The sequence below is a fragment of the Bison bison genome, unplaced genomic scaffold (assembly GCF_000754665.1).
Source record: "Bison bison bison isolate TAMUID 2011002044 unplaced genomic scaffold, Bison_UMD1.0 scf7180017864203, whole genome shotgun sequence".
Classification (NCBI taxonomy): Eukaryota; Metazoa; Chordata; class Mammalia; order Artiodactyla; family Bovidae; genus Bison; species Bison bison.
This window is the reverse complement of record NW_011494775.1, coordinates 3,604,220-3,618,240: the sequence shown is the minus strand read 5'-3', so window position 1 is coordinate 3,618,240 and position 14,021 is coordinate 3,604,220. Positions and strand designations below refer to the sequence as shown.

The 14,021-nt window shown below is 43.3% G+C and overlaps 1 protein-coding gene across 1 annotated transcript in view; it reads right to left on the bottom strand.

Annotated features, from left to right (window-relative positions):
• The window catches only part of LOC104991931 (core histone macro-H2A.1), a 128,630-nt gene that overhangs the window by 35,593 nt on the left and 79,016 nt on the right, over positions 1–14,021 (bottom strand). Inside the window, exons 3-4 of the mRNA XM_010844624.1 lie at positions 12,227–12,333; positions 11,585–11,782 (exon numbers count right to left, since the gene is read on the bottom strand). Of these exons, the coding sequence (XP_010842926.1) occupies positions 11,585–11,782; positions 12,227–12,333 (305 nt within the window). The remainder of the gene's footprint in view (positions 1–11,584; positions 11,783–12,226; positions 12,334–14,021) is intronic.

Below are 14,021 nucleotides of genomic sequence, written 5' to 3'. Positions count from 1 at the left end.
AATCCCAACCTTTGCCAAACTCATCAAGAAAAAAAGGGAGAAGACTCAAATCAATAAAAGTAGAAATGAAAAAGAAGTTACAACAAACACTACAGAAACATAAAAAATCATGAGAGACTATTGCAAGCAACTATATGCCAGTGAAAATAAACAGTCTAGAAGAAATGGACTATTCTTAGAAAGGTACAATCTCCCAAGACTGGACCAAGAAGAAACAGAAAATATGAACAGACCAATCACAAGTACTGAAATTGAAACTCTGACTTAAAAACTCCTTACAAACACAAGTCCAGGACCACATGGCTTCACAGGTGAATTTTATTAAAAATTTAGAGGAAAATTAACACCCATCCTCCTCAAATTCTTCCAAAAAACTGTAGAGGAAGCAACACTCCCAAACTCACTTTACAAGGCTACCATCACCCTGATACCAAAAACCAGACAAAGATATCACAGAAAAAGAAAATTACAGGCCAATACCACTGATGAATATAGATGCAAAAACCCTCAACAAAATACTAGCAAACCAACCCAACAATACATCAAAAGGATCATATGCCATGATTAGGTGGGATTTATCCCAGAGATGCAAGGATTTGTCAATATCTGCAAATCAATCACTGTGACATACTACATTAACAAACTGAAGAATAAAAACCATATGCTCTCAATAGGTGCTTAAAAAGCTTTTGACAAAACTCAACACCCATTTATGACTAAAAAAAAAAAAAAAAAATCCAGAAAGTGGGCATAGAGGAAACCTACTTCAACATAATACAGTCCATACACAACAAGTTCACAGCAAACATCAGTCTCAATCGTGAAAAACTGAAACCATTTCCTCTAAGACCAGGAACAAGGCAAAGGTGTCCACTCTCACCACTATTATTCAACATAGTTTTGGAAGCCCTAGCCACAGCAATCAGAGAAGAAAAAGAAAGAAAAGGAATTCAAATTGAAGAAGTAAAACTGTCATTGTTTGCCAATGACATGATAGTATACATAGAAAATCCTAAAGATGCCACCAGGAAACTACTACAGCTAATCAATGAACTTGGTAAAGTTGCAGAATACAAAATCAATGCACAGAAATGTTTTGTTCTTATACAGTAACAATAAAAGATCATAAAGAAAAATTAAGGAAACAATCCCATTTATCATTGCAACAAGAAGAATAAAATACCTAGGAATAAACCTACCAAAGGAGGTAAAAACTTGTACTCAGAAAACTATAAAACACTGATGAAAGAAATTAAAGATGACCCAAACAGATAGTGAGATAGTCCACGTTCTTGTATCGGAAGAATTGATATTGCAAAAATGACTATACTACCCAAAATAATCTACAGGTTCAATGCAATCCCTATCAAATTACCAATGGCATTTTTTCACAGAATTAGAGCAAAAAATTTTATAATTTGTATGGAAACAGAAAAGATCCCAAATAGCCAAAGCAAGCTTGAGAAAGAAAAATGGAGCTGGAGGAATCAGGCTCCTTGTATAGCATAAAGCTAAGTCATCAAGACAGTGTGGTGCTGGCACAAAAACAGAAATATAGACCAATGGAACAGACTAGAAAGCTCAGAGATAAAGCTACACACTTAATCTATGACAAAGGAGGCAAGAATATACAATGGAGAAAAGACAGTCTCTTCAACAAGCAGTGCTGGGAAAACTGGACAGCTATATGTAAAAGAGTGAAATGAGAACATTCTCTAACACCACACTGAATGTCTAAGAATTGATGCTTTCAAATTGTGATGCTGCAGAAGACTCTTGAGAGTCCCTTGGACAGCAATTAAAACAAACCAGCCAATCCTAATGGAAATCAGCTCCGAATATCCACTGGAAAGACTGATGGTGAAGCTGAAGCTCCAGTACTTTGGCCACCTGATGTGAAGAGCCGACTCACTGGAAAAGACCCTCATGCTGGGAAAGACTGAGGGCATAAGAAGTGGGGGATGGAAGATGAGATGGTTGGATTGCATCATCAACTCAACAGACATGAGTTTCAACAAACTCTGGGAGATGGTGAAGAAGGAAGCCTGGCGGGCAGCAGGAAGTCCATGGGGTCACGAAGAGTCAGACATGACTGAGAGACTGAACAACAACAAAAACAGCATACACAAAAATAAACTCCAAATGCATTAAAGACCTAAACATAAGACCTGGCACTATAAAACTATCAGAGGAAAACATATGCAGAACACTCTTTGACATAAATCACAGCAGATTTTTTTTTTTACCTACCTCCTAACGAAAATAAAAACAAAACTAAACAAATGGGACCTAATTAAATGTAAAAGCTTTTTGCACAAAGATAACCATAAATGAGACAAAAAGACAACCTTCAGAATGGAATGAAATATTTGGAAATGAAGCAACTGACAAAAGATTAATCTCCAAAATATATAAACAGCTCATGAAGCTCAATAACAAAAAAACAACCCAATCAAAAAATGGGCAGAAGACCTAAACAGACATTTCTCCAAAGAAGACAACTATTGTCATTTAGTCACTGAGTCATAGCCAACTCTTTTGTGACCCCATGGACTGTAGTCTGCCAGGCTCCTCTGTCCATAGGATTTCCCAGGCAAGAATACTGAAGTAGGTTGCCATTTCCTTTTCCAGGTGATCTTCCTGACCTAGAGATTGAACCCATGTTTCCTGCTTGGCAGGCAAACTCCTGCATTGCAGGCAAAGCTTTTTTTTTTTTTTTTTTAAACCACTGAGCCACTAGGAAGCCCATACAGATGGCCAAAAGGCACACGAAAAGATGCTCAACATAACCAATTATTACAGAAAGTGCAGATCAAAACCACAATGAGCTATCACTTCTCATCAGTCAGAATGATCAAGCAGGGAACTCAGCTCAGTGCTCTGTGGTGACCTAGATGGATGGGGTGTGGGGAGAGGCGGAGGTCTAAGAGGGAAGGGATATATGTATACACAGTTTGTTCACTTTGTTGTACAGCAAAACGAACACAAAATTGTAAAGCAACTGTACCCCAATTAAAAAAATAAAAGAACAGGTATGTGTATAACAAAAATAACTTGGCTGTACACCTAAAACTAATACAACAATGTAAATCAAATATACTTCAATATAAAATTTAAAAGATAAAAATGTGCTCTTAAAAAAAGAATGCATATATAAACGTGTGTGTGTAACTGAATCACTGTGCTTTACAGCAGAAATTAACAATATTATAAATCAGTAATACTTCAGTTAAAAAAAAAAGAAAACAGTAAAATGTGAAAAAGATTCCAATGGCATTTTAAAAAGAAATAGAACAATCTTAAAATCTGTGTGGAACCATGAAGGACCCTCAACTATCCAAAGCAGTCTTGAAAAAGAACAACAAATCTGGAGGCACCATGTTCTCTCATTTTCAAACTACATAGGAAAGCTGTAGTAATGAAAACAGTATGGCACTGGCAAAAAGCAGACAATGGAACAGAATAACAAGCCCAGAAAAAAACACCGGCACATATGGTCAACTAATTCACAGCAAAGGAGCCAAGAATATACAATGGAGAAAGGACAGTGTCTTCAATAAATACTGTTGGGGAAATTCAACAAGCAATGGAAAAGAATAAAACTGCACCACTATCTTACACTATACACAAAAATCAACTCACGACAGACTAAAAACTTGAACATAAGAGTTGAAACCATAAAACTTCATGAGGAAAACAGACAGTAAGCACTTTGATATTTGTATTGGCAATGATTTTGGAGTTGATGCCAGAAGAAAAGGCAACATAAATAAGTAGGTCTACATTAAACTAAAAGGTTTCTACACAGCAAAAGAAACAATTGACAAAATGAAAAGGCAACCTATGGACCTATATAAAAACTCTGACAATGCAAGAACTAAAAACTCAAGAGCACTTTTCCAAAGACGACACACAAATGGCCAACCAGTACATGAAAAGGTGCTCAACATCACTGATCATGAGGGAAAATGCAAATCAAAACCATAGTGATATAGCACCTCACACCTGTTAGAGTGGCTATTATCAAAATGAAAGGAAATAACAAGTGTTGGTGAGAATGTAGAGAAATGGGAACCCTAGTACACTGTTGATGGGAACATAAATTGGAGCAGCCACCTTGGAAAACATTGTGGAGGTTCCTCAAAAAATTAAAAATAGAACTACCACATGATTCAGCAATTCCACTTCTGAGTATTCATCCAAAGGAAACAAAAACACTAACTCAAACGGATATAAGGGCTTCCCTGGTGGCTCAGCTGGTAAAGAATCCACCTGCGATGTAGGAGAAATGGGTTCGATTGCTGGGTCAGAAGATCTGCTGGAGAAGGACAGGCTACCCACTCCAGTATTCTTGGGCTTCCCTGGTGGCTCAGCTGGTAGACAATCTGTCTGCAATAGGACATGTGCACTCCATGTTCATTGCAGCATTACGTGTAATAGCCAAGATACAGAAACATGGAAACAACCAGAATGGCCATCAATGGAAGATGGATAAAGTATGACACACTTTATAGTATAGTTAATATATAGGGGGCGTAGTTAATACCCCCCATATAAACAGAAAGAAGTATTAATCAGTCATAAAAATGAAGGAAATTCTGCCATTCGAGACAAAATGGATGGACCTTGACAGCACTGCTAAGTAAATATGTCAGAGAAATTAAAATGCCATATATACCGTATAATCTCTCTTATATGTGGAATCTTAAAAAATAGTAACAAGAAAACCAAACTCACAGGAAAAAAAGATCAGATCTGTTACTAGGGGCAGAGGATTGGGGGAGGAGGGATTGCAGGAAAGTGGTCAAAAGGTACAAACTTCCAGTTATCAGATAAGTACTAGGAATGTAATATCCAACATGAGGACTACGGTTAACATTGCTGTATGAAACACAGGAAATTTGCTGAGAGTAGGTCCTAACAGTTGTTATCACAGGAGAAAAAACTTTTTAATATATGAGACAATGAATACTAACTATACAAATAGCTGAGAAAAGAAGAAAAGTGAAGGGCAAAGGAGAAAAGGAAAGAGATACCCATCTGAATACAGAGTCCCAAAGCACAGCAAGGGGAGATAAGTGAACAATGCAAAGAAATAGAGGAAAACAATAGAATGGGAAACACTAGAGATCTCTTCAAGAAAATTAGAGACACCAAGGAAACATTTCATGCAAAGATGGGCACAATAAAGGACAGAAATGGTATGGACCTAACAGAAGCAGAAGATATTCAGAAGAGGTAGCAGGAATACACAGAAGTGTACAAAAAAAGATCTTAATGATCTCGGCCAAGTCTCATCTGCTCTGATGTATGAATTTCTGGAAATTTCATTAAAAAGTCAGCAAAATTTTGCAAGGATGGCATCTTCACAAAAGAACCATCCCTTTCTTTGGCATCCCTTACCAGAACATTCATCCCTCATTTGCAGTTTAAAATATTTCTCAAAAAAGAAAGAGGCACTCTCCCAAAATCATCTTCAGCTTTTCGCCAGGCAAAAAGGAGCAAATGTATTTTCTTGATCAAGGAGAGTGATTCACACATGAGGGTGGAGTTCAGTTGAGGTGGTAGCATGGATATATATTTGAAAAATCTGAGGTGAGATAACTTTTTATCAGAATTTTTGGCAAAAATTATCTTCCTGGCGATGCCCTAAATATTATCCTGTGAATCTTGGCGAACCTTCTGACAAGGGGTCTCAACCTAGAAGATTTAGGCACAGTTTCCTTTGAATCTTCAGTGTTCTGTTTTGAGAACGGTCCCCAGGTTTCTATGATGTGTTGGGGACCCCGCACGAAGGCCTGCCCCCTTCTCTCTGGGAGGAGTCAGGCGTGCTCCCGCCCTGTGCCACGAGCTCTCTTCTCTGTCACTGGAATGCCTAGATACCTCCTCCTCCAAGTGTGGCCTTCCCAGAGAAGCCTCCCCTGACCAGCTATGAAAGGCGACACTGCCCTGCTGTCACTGCACTTGGCCACGGGCAGAGAGCCACGCACCCCCACCCCGCTTCTGTAATGACTCTGCCTCCCTCACCAGACCACAGCTCACTGAGCACCGAGGTGCTATACCCTCGCTACCAAGAAGGGGAACAAGCACACGCTGACGAGAAAACACGCGTGCATCTTCCTTCAACAACTCAAGTGTCAAACGGGAAAACAGTAAGGCAACTTTCAAAATTTCTTAATGGGATAATATGCTGTATATGTGAGTAATAGCCATCAAGGTTAAAAATACACTGTCTCCTTCAGCAAGTCCACTTGGAGGACTTTCTCCTACAGATGACTTGCACACAGAGACCCAGGCACAGTGATGGTCACTATGGCACGGTTTCTCCGAGTGGACACAAGGAACAATCCACAGAGAACTGGGTACACTGGTTCTGTTTACAGTATCAGTAACTGGGGTCACACCATGAGATACTAAAGCAGCTCACATGCCAAGATGAACAACAACTGCCAAGAGAGTAAGAGAAACAGTTGATGTGTGCCAGACACTGCTGCAAGCATTCCACATGGATTCTCTGTTAAGCTTCCCAACCACCCTGTGACATACCTCCAGTTTACAGATGAGGAAACTGAGATGCTAGAGAAATAACCTTTCCAAAGTCACACAGCCAGGAACTATCAGAACTGGAATACAAAGCTGGCACCAGTAACCACTGAAACCACACTGCCAAATCACTGGGGAATAAGATTCATAAAAGAGAAGCGAAAAGCAAAGGACAAAAGGAAAGATATAAGCATCTGAATGCAGAGTTCCAAAGAATAGCAAGGAGAGATAAGAAAGCCTTCCTCAGCGATCAATGCAAAGAAATAGAGGAAAACAACAGAATGTGAAAGACTAGAGATCTCTTCAAGAAAATCAAAGATAACAAGGGAACATTTCATGCAAAGATGGGCTTGATAAAGAACAGATGGTATGGACCTAACAGAAGCAGAAGATATTAAGAAGAGGTGGCAAGAATACACAGAAGAACTATACAAAAAAGATCTTCATGACCCAGAATAATCACAATGGTGTGATCACTCACCTAGAGCCAGACATCCTAGAATGTGAAGTCAAGTGGGCCTTAGAAAGCATCACTATGAACAAAGCTAGTGGAGGTGATGAGCTATTTCAAATCCTGAAAGATGATGCTGTGAAAATGCTGCACTCAATATGCCAGCAAATTTGGAAAATTCAACAGTTTGGAAAACTCAGCAGTGGCCACAGGACTGGAAAAGGTCAGTTTTCATTCCAATCCCAAAGAAAGGCAGTGCCAAAGAAAGGCAGTGCCAAAGAATGCTCAAACTACCACACAATTGCACTCATCTCACATGCTAGTAAAGTAATGCTCAAAATTCTTCAAGCCAGGCTTTAGCAATACGTGAACCATGAACTTCCAAATGTTCAAGCTGGTTTTAGAAAAGGCAGACAAACCATAGATCAAATTGCCAACATCCGCTGGATCATCGAAAAAGCAAGAGAGTTCTAGAAAAACATCTATTTCTGCTTTATTGACTATGTCAAAGCCTTTAACTGTGTGGATCACAATAAACTGTGGAAAATTCTGAAAGAGATGGGAATACCAGACCCCCTGACCTGCCTCTTGAGAAACCTATATGCAGGTCAGGAAGCAACAGTTAGAACTGGACATGGAACAACAGACTGGTTCCAAATAGGAAAAAGAGTTCATCAAGGCTGTATATTGTCACCCTGCTTATTTAACTTCTATGCAGAGTACATCATGAGAAATGCTAGGCTGGGCATGGAAGAAGCACAAGCTGGAATCCAAATTGCCGGGAGAAATATCAATAACCTCAGATATGCAGATGACACTACCCTTATGGCAGAAAGCGAAGAGGAACTAAAGAGCCTCTTGATGAAAGTGAAAGAGGAGAGTGAAAAAGTTGGCTTAAAGCTCAACATTAAAAAAACTAAGATCTTGGCATCTGGTCCCATCACTTCATGGGAAATAGATGGGGAAACAGTGGAAACACTGTCAGACTTTATTTTGGGGGGCTCCAAAATCACTGCAGATGGTGACTGCAGCCATGAAATTAAAAGATGCTTACTCCTTGGAAGGAAAGTTATGACCAACCTAGATAGCATATTCAAAAGCAGAGATACTACTTTGCCAACAAAGATCCGTCTAGTCAAGGCTACGGTTTTTCCAGTGTTCATGTATGGATGTGAGAGTTGGACTGTGAAGACAGCTGAGCGCCGAAGAATTGACGCTTTTGAACTGTGGTGTTGGAGAAGACTCTTGAGAGTCCCTTGGACTGCAAGGAGATCCAACCAGTCCATTCTAAAGGAGATCAGCCCTGGATGTTCATTGGAAGGACTGATGCTAAAGCTGAAACTCCAGTACTTTGGCCGCCTCATGCGAAGAGTTGACTCATTGGAAAAGACTCTGATGCTGGGAGGGATTGGGGGCAGGAGGAGAAGGGGACGATAGAGGATGAGATGGTTGGACGGCATCACTGACTCAATGGACATGGGTTTGGGTGGACTCTGGGAGTTGGTGATGGTCAGGGAGGCCTGTCATGCTGCAGTTCATGGGGTCGCAAAGAGTTGGACACGAGTGAGCCACTGAACTGAACTGAAAGATGTATGTGTGTGTGTACATATATATTTAAAGCTAGTAGTATCAGGAAGGCTTTATATATCCACATGCTTTCATGTGCTTAGACTTTCTCAAAGGGCGCATGGAAACTCTGCTCTGGGGAGAAGTGGGAGGACTGTGGTGTGAGTGAGATTTTATTACCACATACTCTTTCATACCGTCCAAATTCACACACACTACCCACACAAATATTCATTAAAGCACTAAACTGTAGGGCTGGAATGGAACCCACTGTTTCACTAGGGGGGGTAAACTGAGGCACAGACTCACCTGAGGCCACCCAATTAGAAGGAGAAACCCCAAGACACTTGCAAGGGCCCTGGACGCCCAGCACCTGGTGCGTTGTGTCGCCTTCTCTAACAGTTTCCACTATAGCTGACTCAGCTGTCACAACTGCAGACTTTCAAAATCTTCCAATTACATAGAATTGGGGGAAAAATTATGATTTGGAATTCAAGTGTTGACACTTGAAAAATACCAACTCCCTTTCACTACAAGTGCTTTAGCATGTAACTAAGGCTTTTTCTGCATGTCTCTGGAAAGGTTATTTTCAGAACATTCCACTTAAACCTGGAGATGCAGGGTTCTCTGCTGTTTCTGGGAGCTGACACCACAATTTACATTAAACAAATGTTTTGAAAATTAGCTGTTCACGGTTCCAATTTCAGCTTCCCCCAGGGTTTAATGTTAGCCAAATACTGGTACAGTAAGCAGACAATGTGTTTTATTGTGTAGAAGAAAAACAGACCACCATAACAGACTTCCTGCTTTTGTAATCAAGGGAGAAGTTGAGTGTTCAAGTGATTATTGGCATATGGTTATTAGAAACACCGAGTTCCAAATATAGCTACTAGAAGCTAAAGACATACACACACACACACGCCCTCTGTATTTCGAGTCCAAAAAGAAAGAAAAAGCATTCCCAATGTTTGGTAGGCTGTGAAGTTCATAAAGTCATGGGGCAAAAACTATGGCAGTAGACTGGGGATGATAGGGAATCAGGTTCAACCCAGGACTGCCAGACACACTGGAGTTGAAGAGGTGCTCAAATATCAAGAAGCAGTGGCCCATGTGAGCAAGGCCACACTCTGGCCACGGCACAGGAAGGCTACGTGCAGGGACGCAGCTCTGCCCCTACTGGCCCCTGGTCTGTGGGCAGCCAGCTCCCTGAGGCCCACAATCAAGAGATGATGGACTTGGCATCTCTGTTTTCTTTTTTAACATTTAAAAAAGCCGGGATGCCCTGGCTTTGCCCTGTCCTGCCCTCCCCACAAATGCAAATGTTGTAAGGGGGAAAAAAAAAACCAGTTCAATCTGTTAATTTTATAGTTAGCAGGAATGAGTAACAGCATTCTGTGAAATCCCCTGCCTGCCCCAAGCCTGCCCCAAGCCTCCTCCAGGACTTGTGAGCTGGGTGGAATGCAGTGTCTGGAAATAACTTATAGGACACTCTCCAGTATTAGGTTTCTCTCTCAAAGAAGTGGGAGTGATTCTGAGCCTGGTGTGCGGGGTTGGGTGGGGTGGGGTTGAGAGGCTCTGTGGGCAAGAAGAATTTTGATTTTATAGTTTTCAGGAAAGTGAAGACTGAAGGCAGAAGGGGATGGCAGAGGATGAGATAGCATCACCAACTCAATGGACATGAGTTTGAGCAAGCTCCAGGAGTTGGTGATGGACAGGGAAGCCTGGCATTCTGCAGTCCATGGGGTCGCAAAGAGTCGGACACGACTCAGTAACTGAACTGAGGGAATGAGGGAAGTGACTGTCTACATACAGACGGGTGAACAAAAAATATAGCCTCTTAATACCTTAGCTAAAGAGTCCACAAACAGTGTGGGTGGGAGGTTAGAGGTCTCAGAAGGTACCCCTCCATTTGCTGAAGGCCTGCCTGATCTCTGGACGAGCTTGGAGGAGGGGACATGCTGGGAGCGTGGGCTGGTGTGTGGCTCTGGGTCAAGGCTCCTAGACCTGTCCTGGGAAGGTGTCTCACCATCTCACTCCGGTGAGGCCTCTGGTAGAAACGTCCTGACACTGACACTGCATTAGACCCCTCACAGCATTTCCAAGGGGATATGACTTACAAAATAGGAAAGCCACCTTCTGCCACAAAGAATTTCCTTAGTCTGGCTGGGGGGCCGGAAGGATGACTCCTGAGACAACACCATAGGACAGGGCAGCCTTCAGATTCCATTTTACTAAATGCAGAGCAGCACTGGCCCTAGCTTCCTGGTCCTGGAGTCTGTGACAACAGCAGAGAGGCAGGGCCCAGCAAGGAGGAACAGAGAGCATGCGTCCCAGTTACCCGGGAGTCTCAGACGGCTGAGTACAACCAGTTAAAGGCGTGGGCCTCCAAAGGGCAGATGAGCCAGATCCTGGCTTGGGATCAGCTGGCCCGCCCTACTCCAGAAGACATTAGGTCACACTCATGAGAAGGTTTCGCTCCCCACAAGATCAGCACCTATGGCCTAGTCTCAGTTCAAACTGGGTCTGGCAGGAGGAGCCCAGACAACACATCCATTTTCCTCCTAACAAGGCAATCATTTCAAAGAGCTAACTGTCTGAACCATTCCTGCTACAACAGGCTCGGAAGAGGACATGAAGCCATGGCAACACAACAACAGTTCTGACGTGTCAAAGGCAAGCGTTGCAGCCGGCACCTCTGGGCAGGACTTGATAGTTGCTCGCACAGGGAAGCTCCTGCACACACAGGTCCCTCCCCACAGGCGTGGGCATCTCCTCGAAGGGCAGGCACCGGCCCCTTCCAGCCTGGGGCTATCTGCCCCAGCACCTCCTCACATGACCTCTGCCTAGGGAAATCTAGTTTCCCACTTGCATCCAGACTCTGGCCACTTGACTCCGTTTGTTTCCATAGGCCCCCACCCCGAGAGGGGAATGAGCCCTCAGCAGGAAGGGGCACCCTTGTGACCCCACCTACCTGCCCCTGCCTGGCCCCACACCTCACACATCCCTGCCAAATCACATACTCACCTTGGATTTCCGGGCCCCTTTCTTGCCCCCCGTTTTCTTAGACACGGGCTTCTTCTGGGACGGAGACTTGGCCTTTTTGGCTGGGGGTGGTGTGATGATGGCTTCCAATTTCCCTTTGGATCCTCGTTTCTTCGCTAGCAACTCTGGATGGATGTTTGGTAACACACCCCCACTGGCTATGGTGACTCCTTTTAGCAGCTTGCAGGAAAACCAAATGAGCAGAAAGTGAGCCGGACCACCCCGTCCACGACCTTCAAGAAGTCAATCCTCCCCACCCATGCTCCTGCTCTTGGTTGGCAGAGCTCTCTCCTCCATGGCATCTACAAGGATGCTAACAGGACCCTGGCTCACCACACAGGGAGCAGGCCTTCAGACTCCTTCACTCGGGTGGAGTTTCCAAACCATCTTTCTTCCAGGAGAGTCAAATATCTTTCTTTATTCCCCCCACCCCCAACCAATAAAGTCTTGGGGAAAAATTGCCATGGGGGGTGGGGGGAGGGCAGGGAAGTGGCTAACAGTCACAAGCAGTCCACACCCTTGACAGCCAGCCAAACACCATCCTCCCTCTGGACAGACAGCTCTTGGGCCGCAAGACCACCTGCTGGGGTGTTTGGGTCAGGGAGGCAGAGGAGAGCCCCATACCTGATTCAGCTCTTCATCGTTGGCCACAGCCAGCAGGATGTGCCGGGGCGTGACCCTGCCCTTCTTGTTGTCTCTTGCTGCGTTGCCAGCCAGCTCCAGAATCTCCGCTTTGGGGAAAGGAGAGGAAGGGCGTATGGTCACATTATAGCATCAGAGAGCTGTGTGCACCCTTCCAAATCCTCTGTTCTTGGTGTCGGGAAGGGGAGCAGGCAGCAGTGTCCTGACCCTACCCTGAGCCATGAAGCTGCAGGCGGTCTGCCTGGAAACACTTGGTGGCAAGTCACAAAGGTGTCGAGAGGCAAAGCTGAGGGGATAAGGGAGACCCCTAGCCCAGCCCATTTGTTGTGGACATGCAAAACTGAGGTTTAGAGAGGAGAAAGAACCACCAGCTACAGGCCCTCAGTGAGGGGTGGTAGAGCTCAGATTTGAACTCTCTTCCCAGAACAGGGCTGCCCACAGCCAGCATGCCAGATATCATCAGCATCAACCCCATGGGGCCAGCAGTGTGGCCCCTGAGCTAGGAGTCATGAAGGGGTTTCTGGGATGTCAGGGGGAGGTGGCATGTTACTCAGTACATTTCTGTTAACAGAATCAATGTAACAGAATCAATGTTGAATGCCTGCACACTCAGATTCAAAACTAGAAGGATATGACTGCACCCTTTACAAAGTCAACATCATAAAAACATAAAAGAAAAGAGGTGGGGTGTAGTAGATTAAAAGAGGCTACACAGACACAACAGCCAGATACAAAGTGTCAATACTCAATGGGATCCTGATTGCAAAAGAAGTTATAGAAGTCATTCTGGTGACAACTGAGATTTGAATGTAGGCTGGATAGTAGACACAAAGGAATTACTGATTTTCTTAGGTGTGATAACAGTATTACCACTTTGAAGGGAGCATCTTGTCCTTAGGAGATACATGCTGAAGTATTTAGGGGTGAAAGGCTCTGGTATCTGCAATTTACTCAAATAATTCTGAAAAAGTCTACAGAGGAAAACAAATGTGGTGACGTAACAAAGGTGTTAAAGTTAACACCTGTTAAGTCCAACTGTGACGTGAGAGAGTAAGATATCAGAGTTCCTCTCTTAACATACTGTATATTTGACATTTTCCACAAAATAATTAAGAACCCAGAAGGAGATGAGCCTGACCTATAGTTGGTGCTAAGTTAGAGGTTACTAACCAATCTTTTGGGACAAGGTCTCAGCAGACAAGACGACAGGTCTCCAAAAGCACCAAAGATGGGAGAAATGAGAAAATGCCCTTCAGTAAGAGATTTTTTTTCCCTCCTTGGTGGCCTAGTTCTCTTTGTGAACTGTCAACCTCGTTACTTTCGTCTCATTTTCTTAATGAGAAATGCAGACTGTCCCCAAATGTGTCTTACATCCCCACTTCTGCAATTCTGTCCACACCACAGCCCTGCCTGCAATATCCATCTAGCCCACCCTTCTGGGCTCAACTCAAGTCTGGCCTCTTCCTAGTACTAAAGGATTTATAATATTCAAAGTTATGTTGTAAACACTAGACTTGTCCAGCAAAGTTAAAACTTGGCGGCACTGAAACATGTAAAGTATCATGTAAGAAAAGAGTTGCCAGTCCAGGTTCGATGCACGATACTAGATGCTTGGGGCTAGTGCACTGGGACGACCCAGAGGGATGGTATGGGGAGGGAGGAGGGAGGAGGGTTCAGGATGGGGAACACATGTATACCTGTGGTGGATTCATTTTGATATTTGGCAAAACCAATACAATTTTGTAAAGCTTAAAAAAAAAAAAGTTAAAACTTGGCA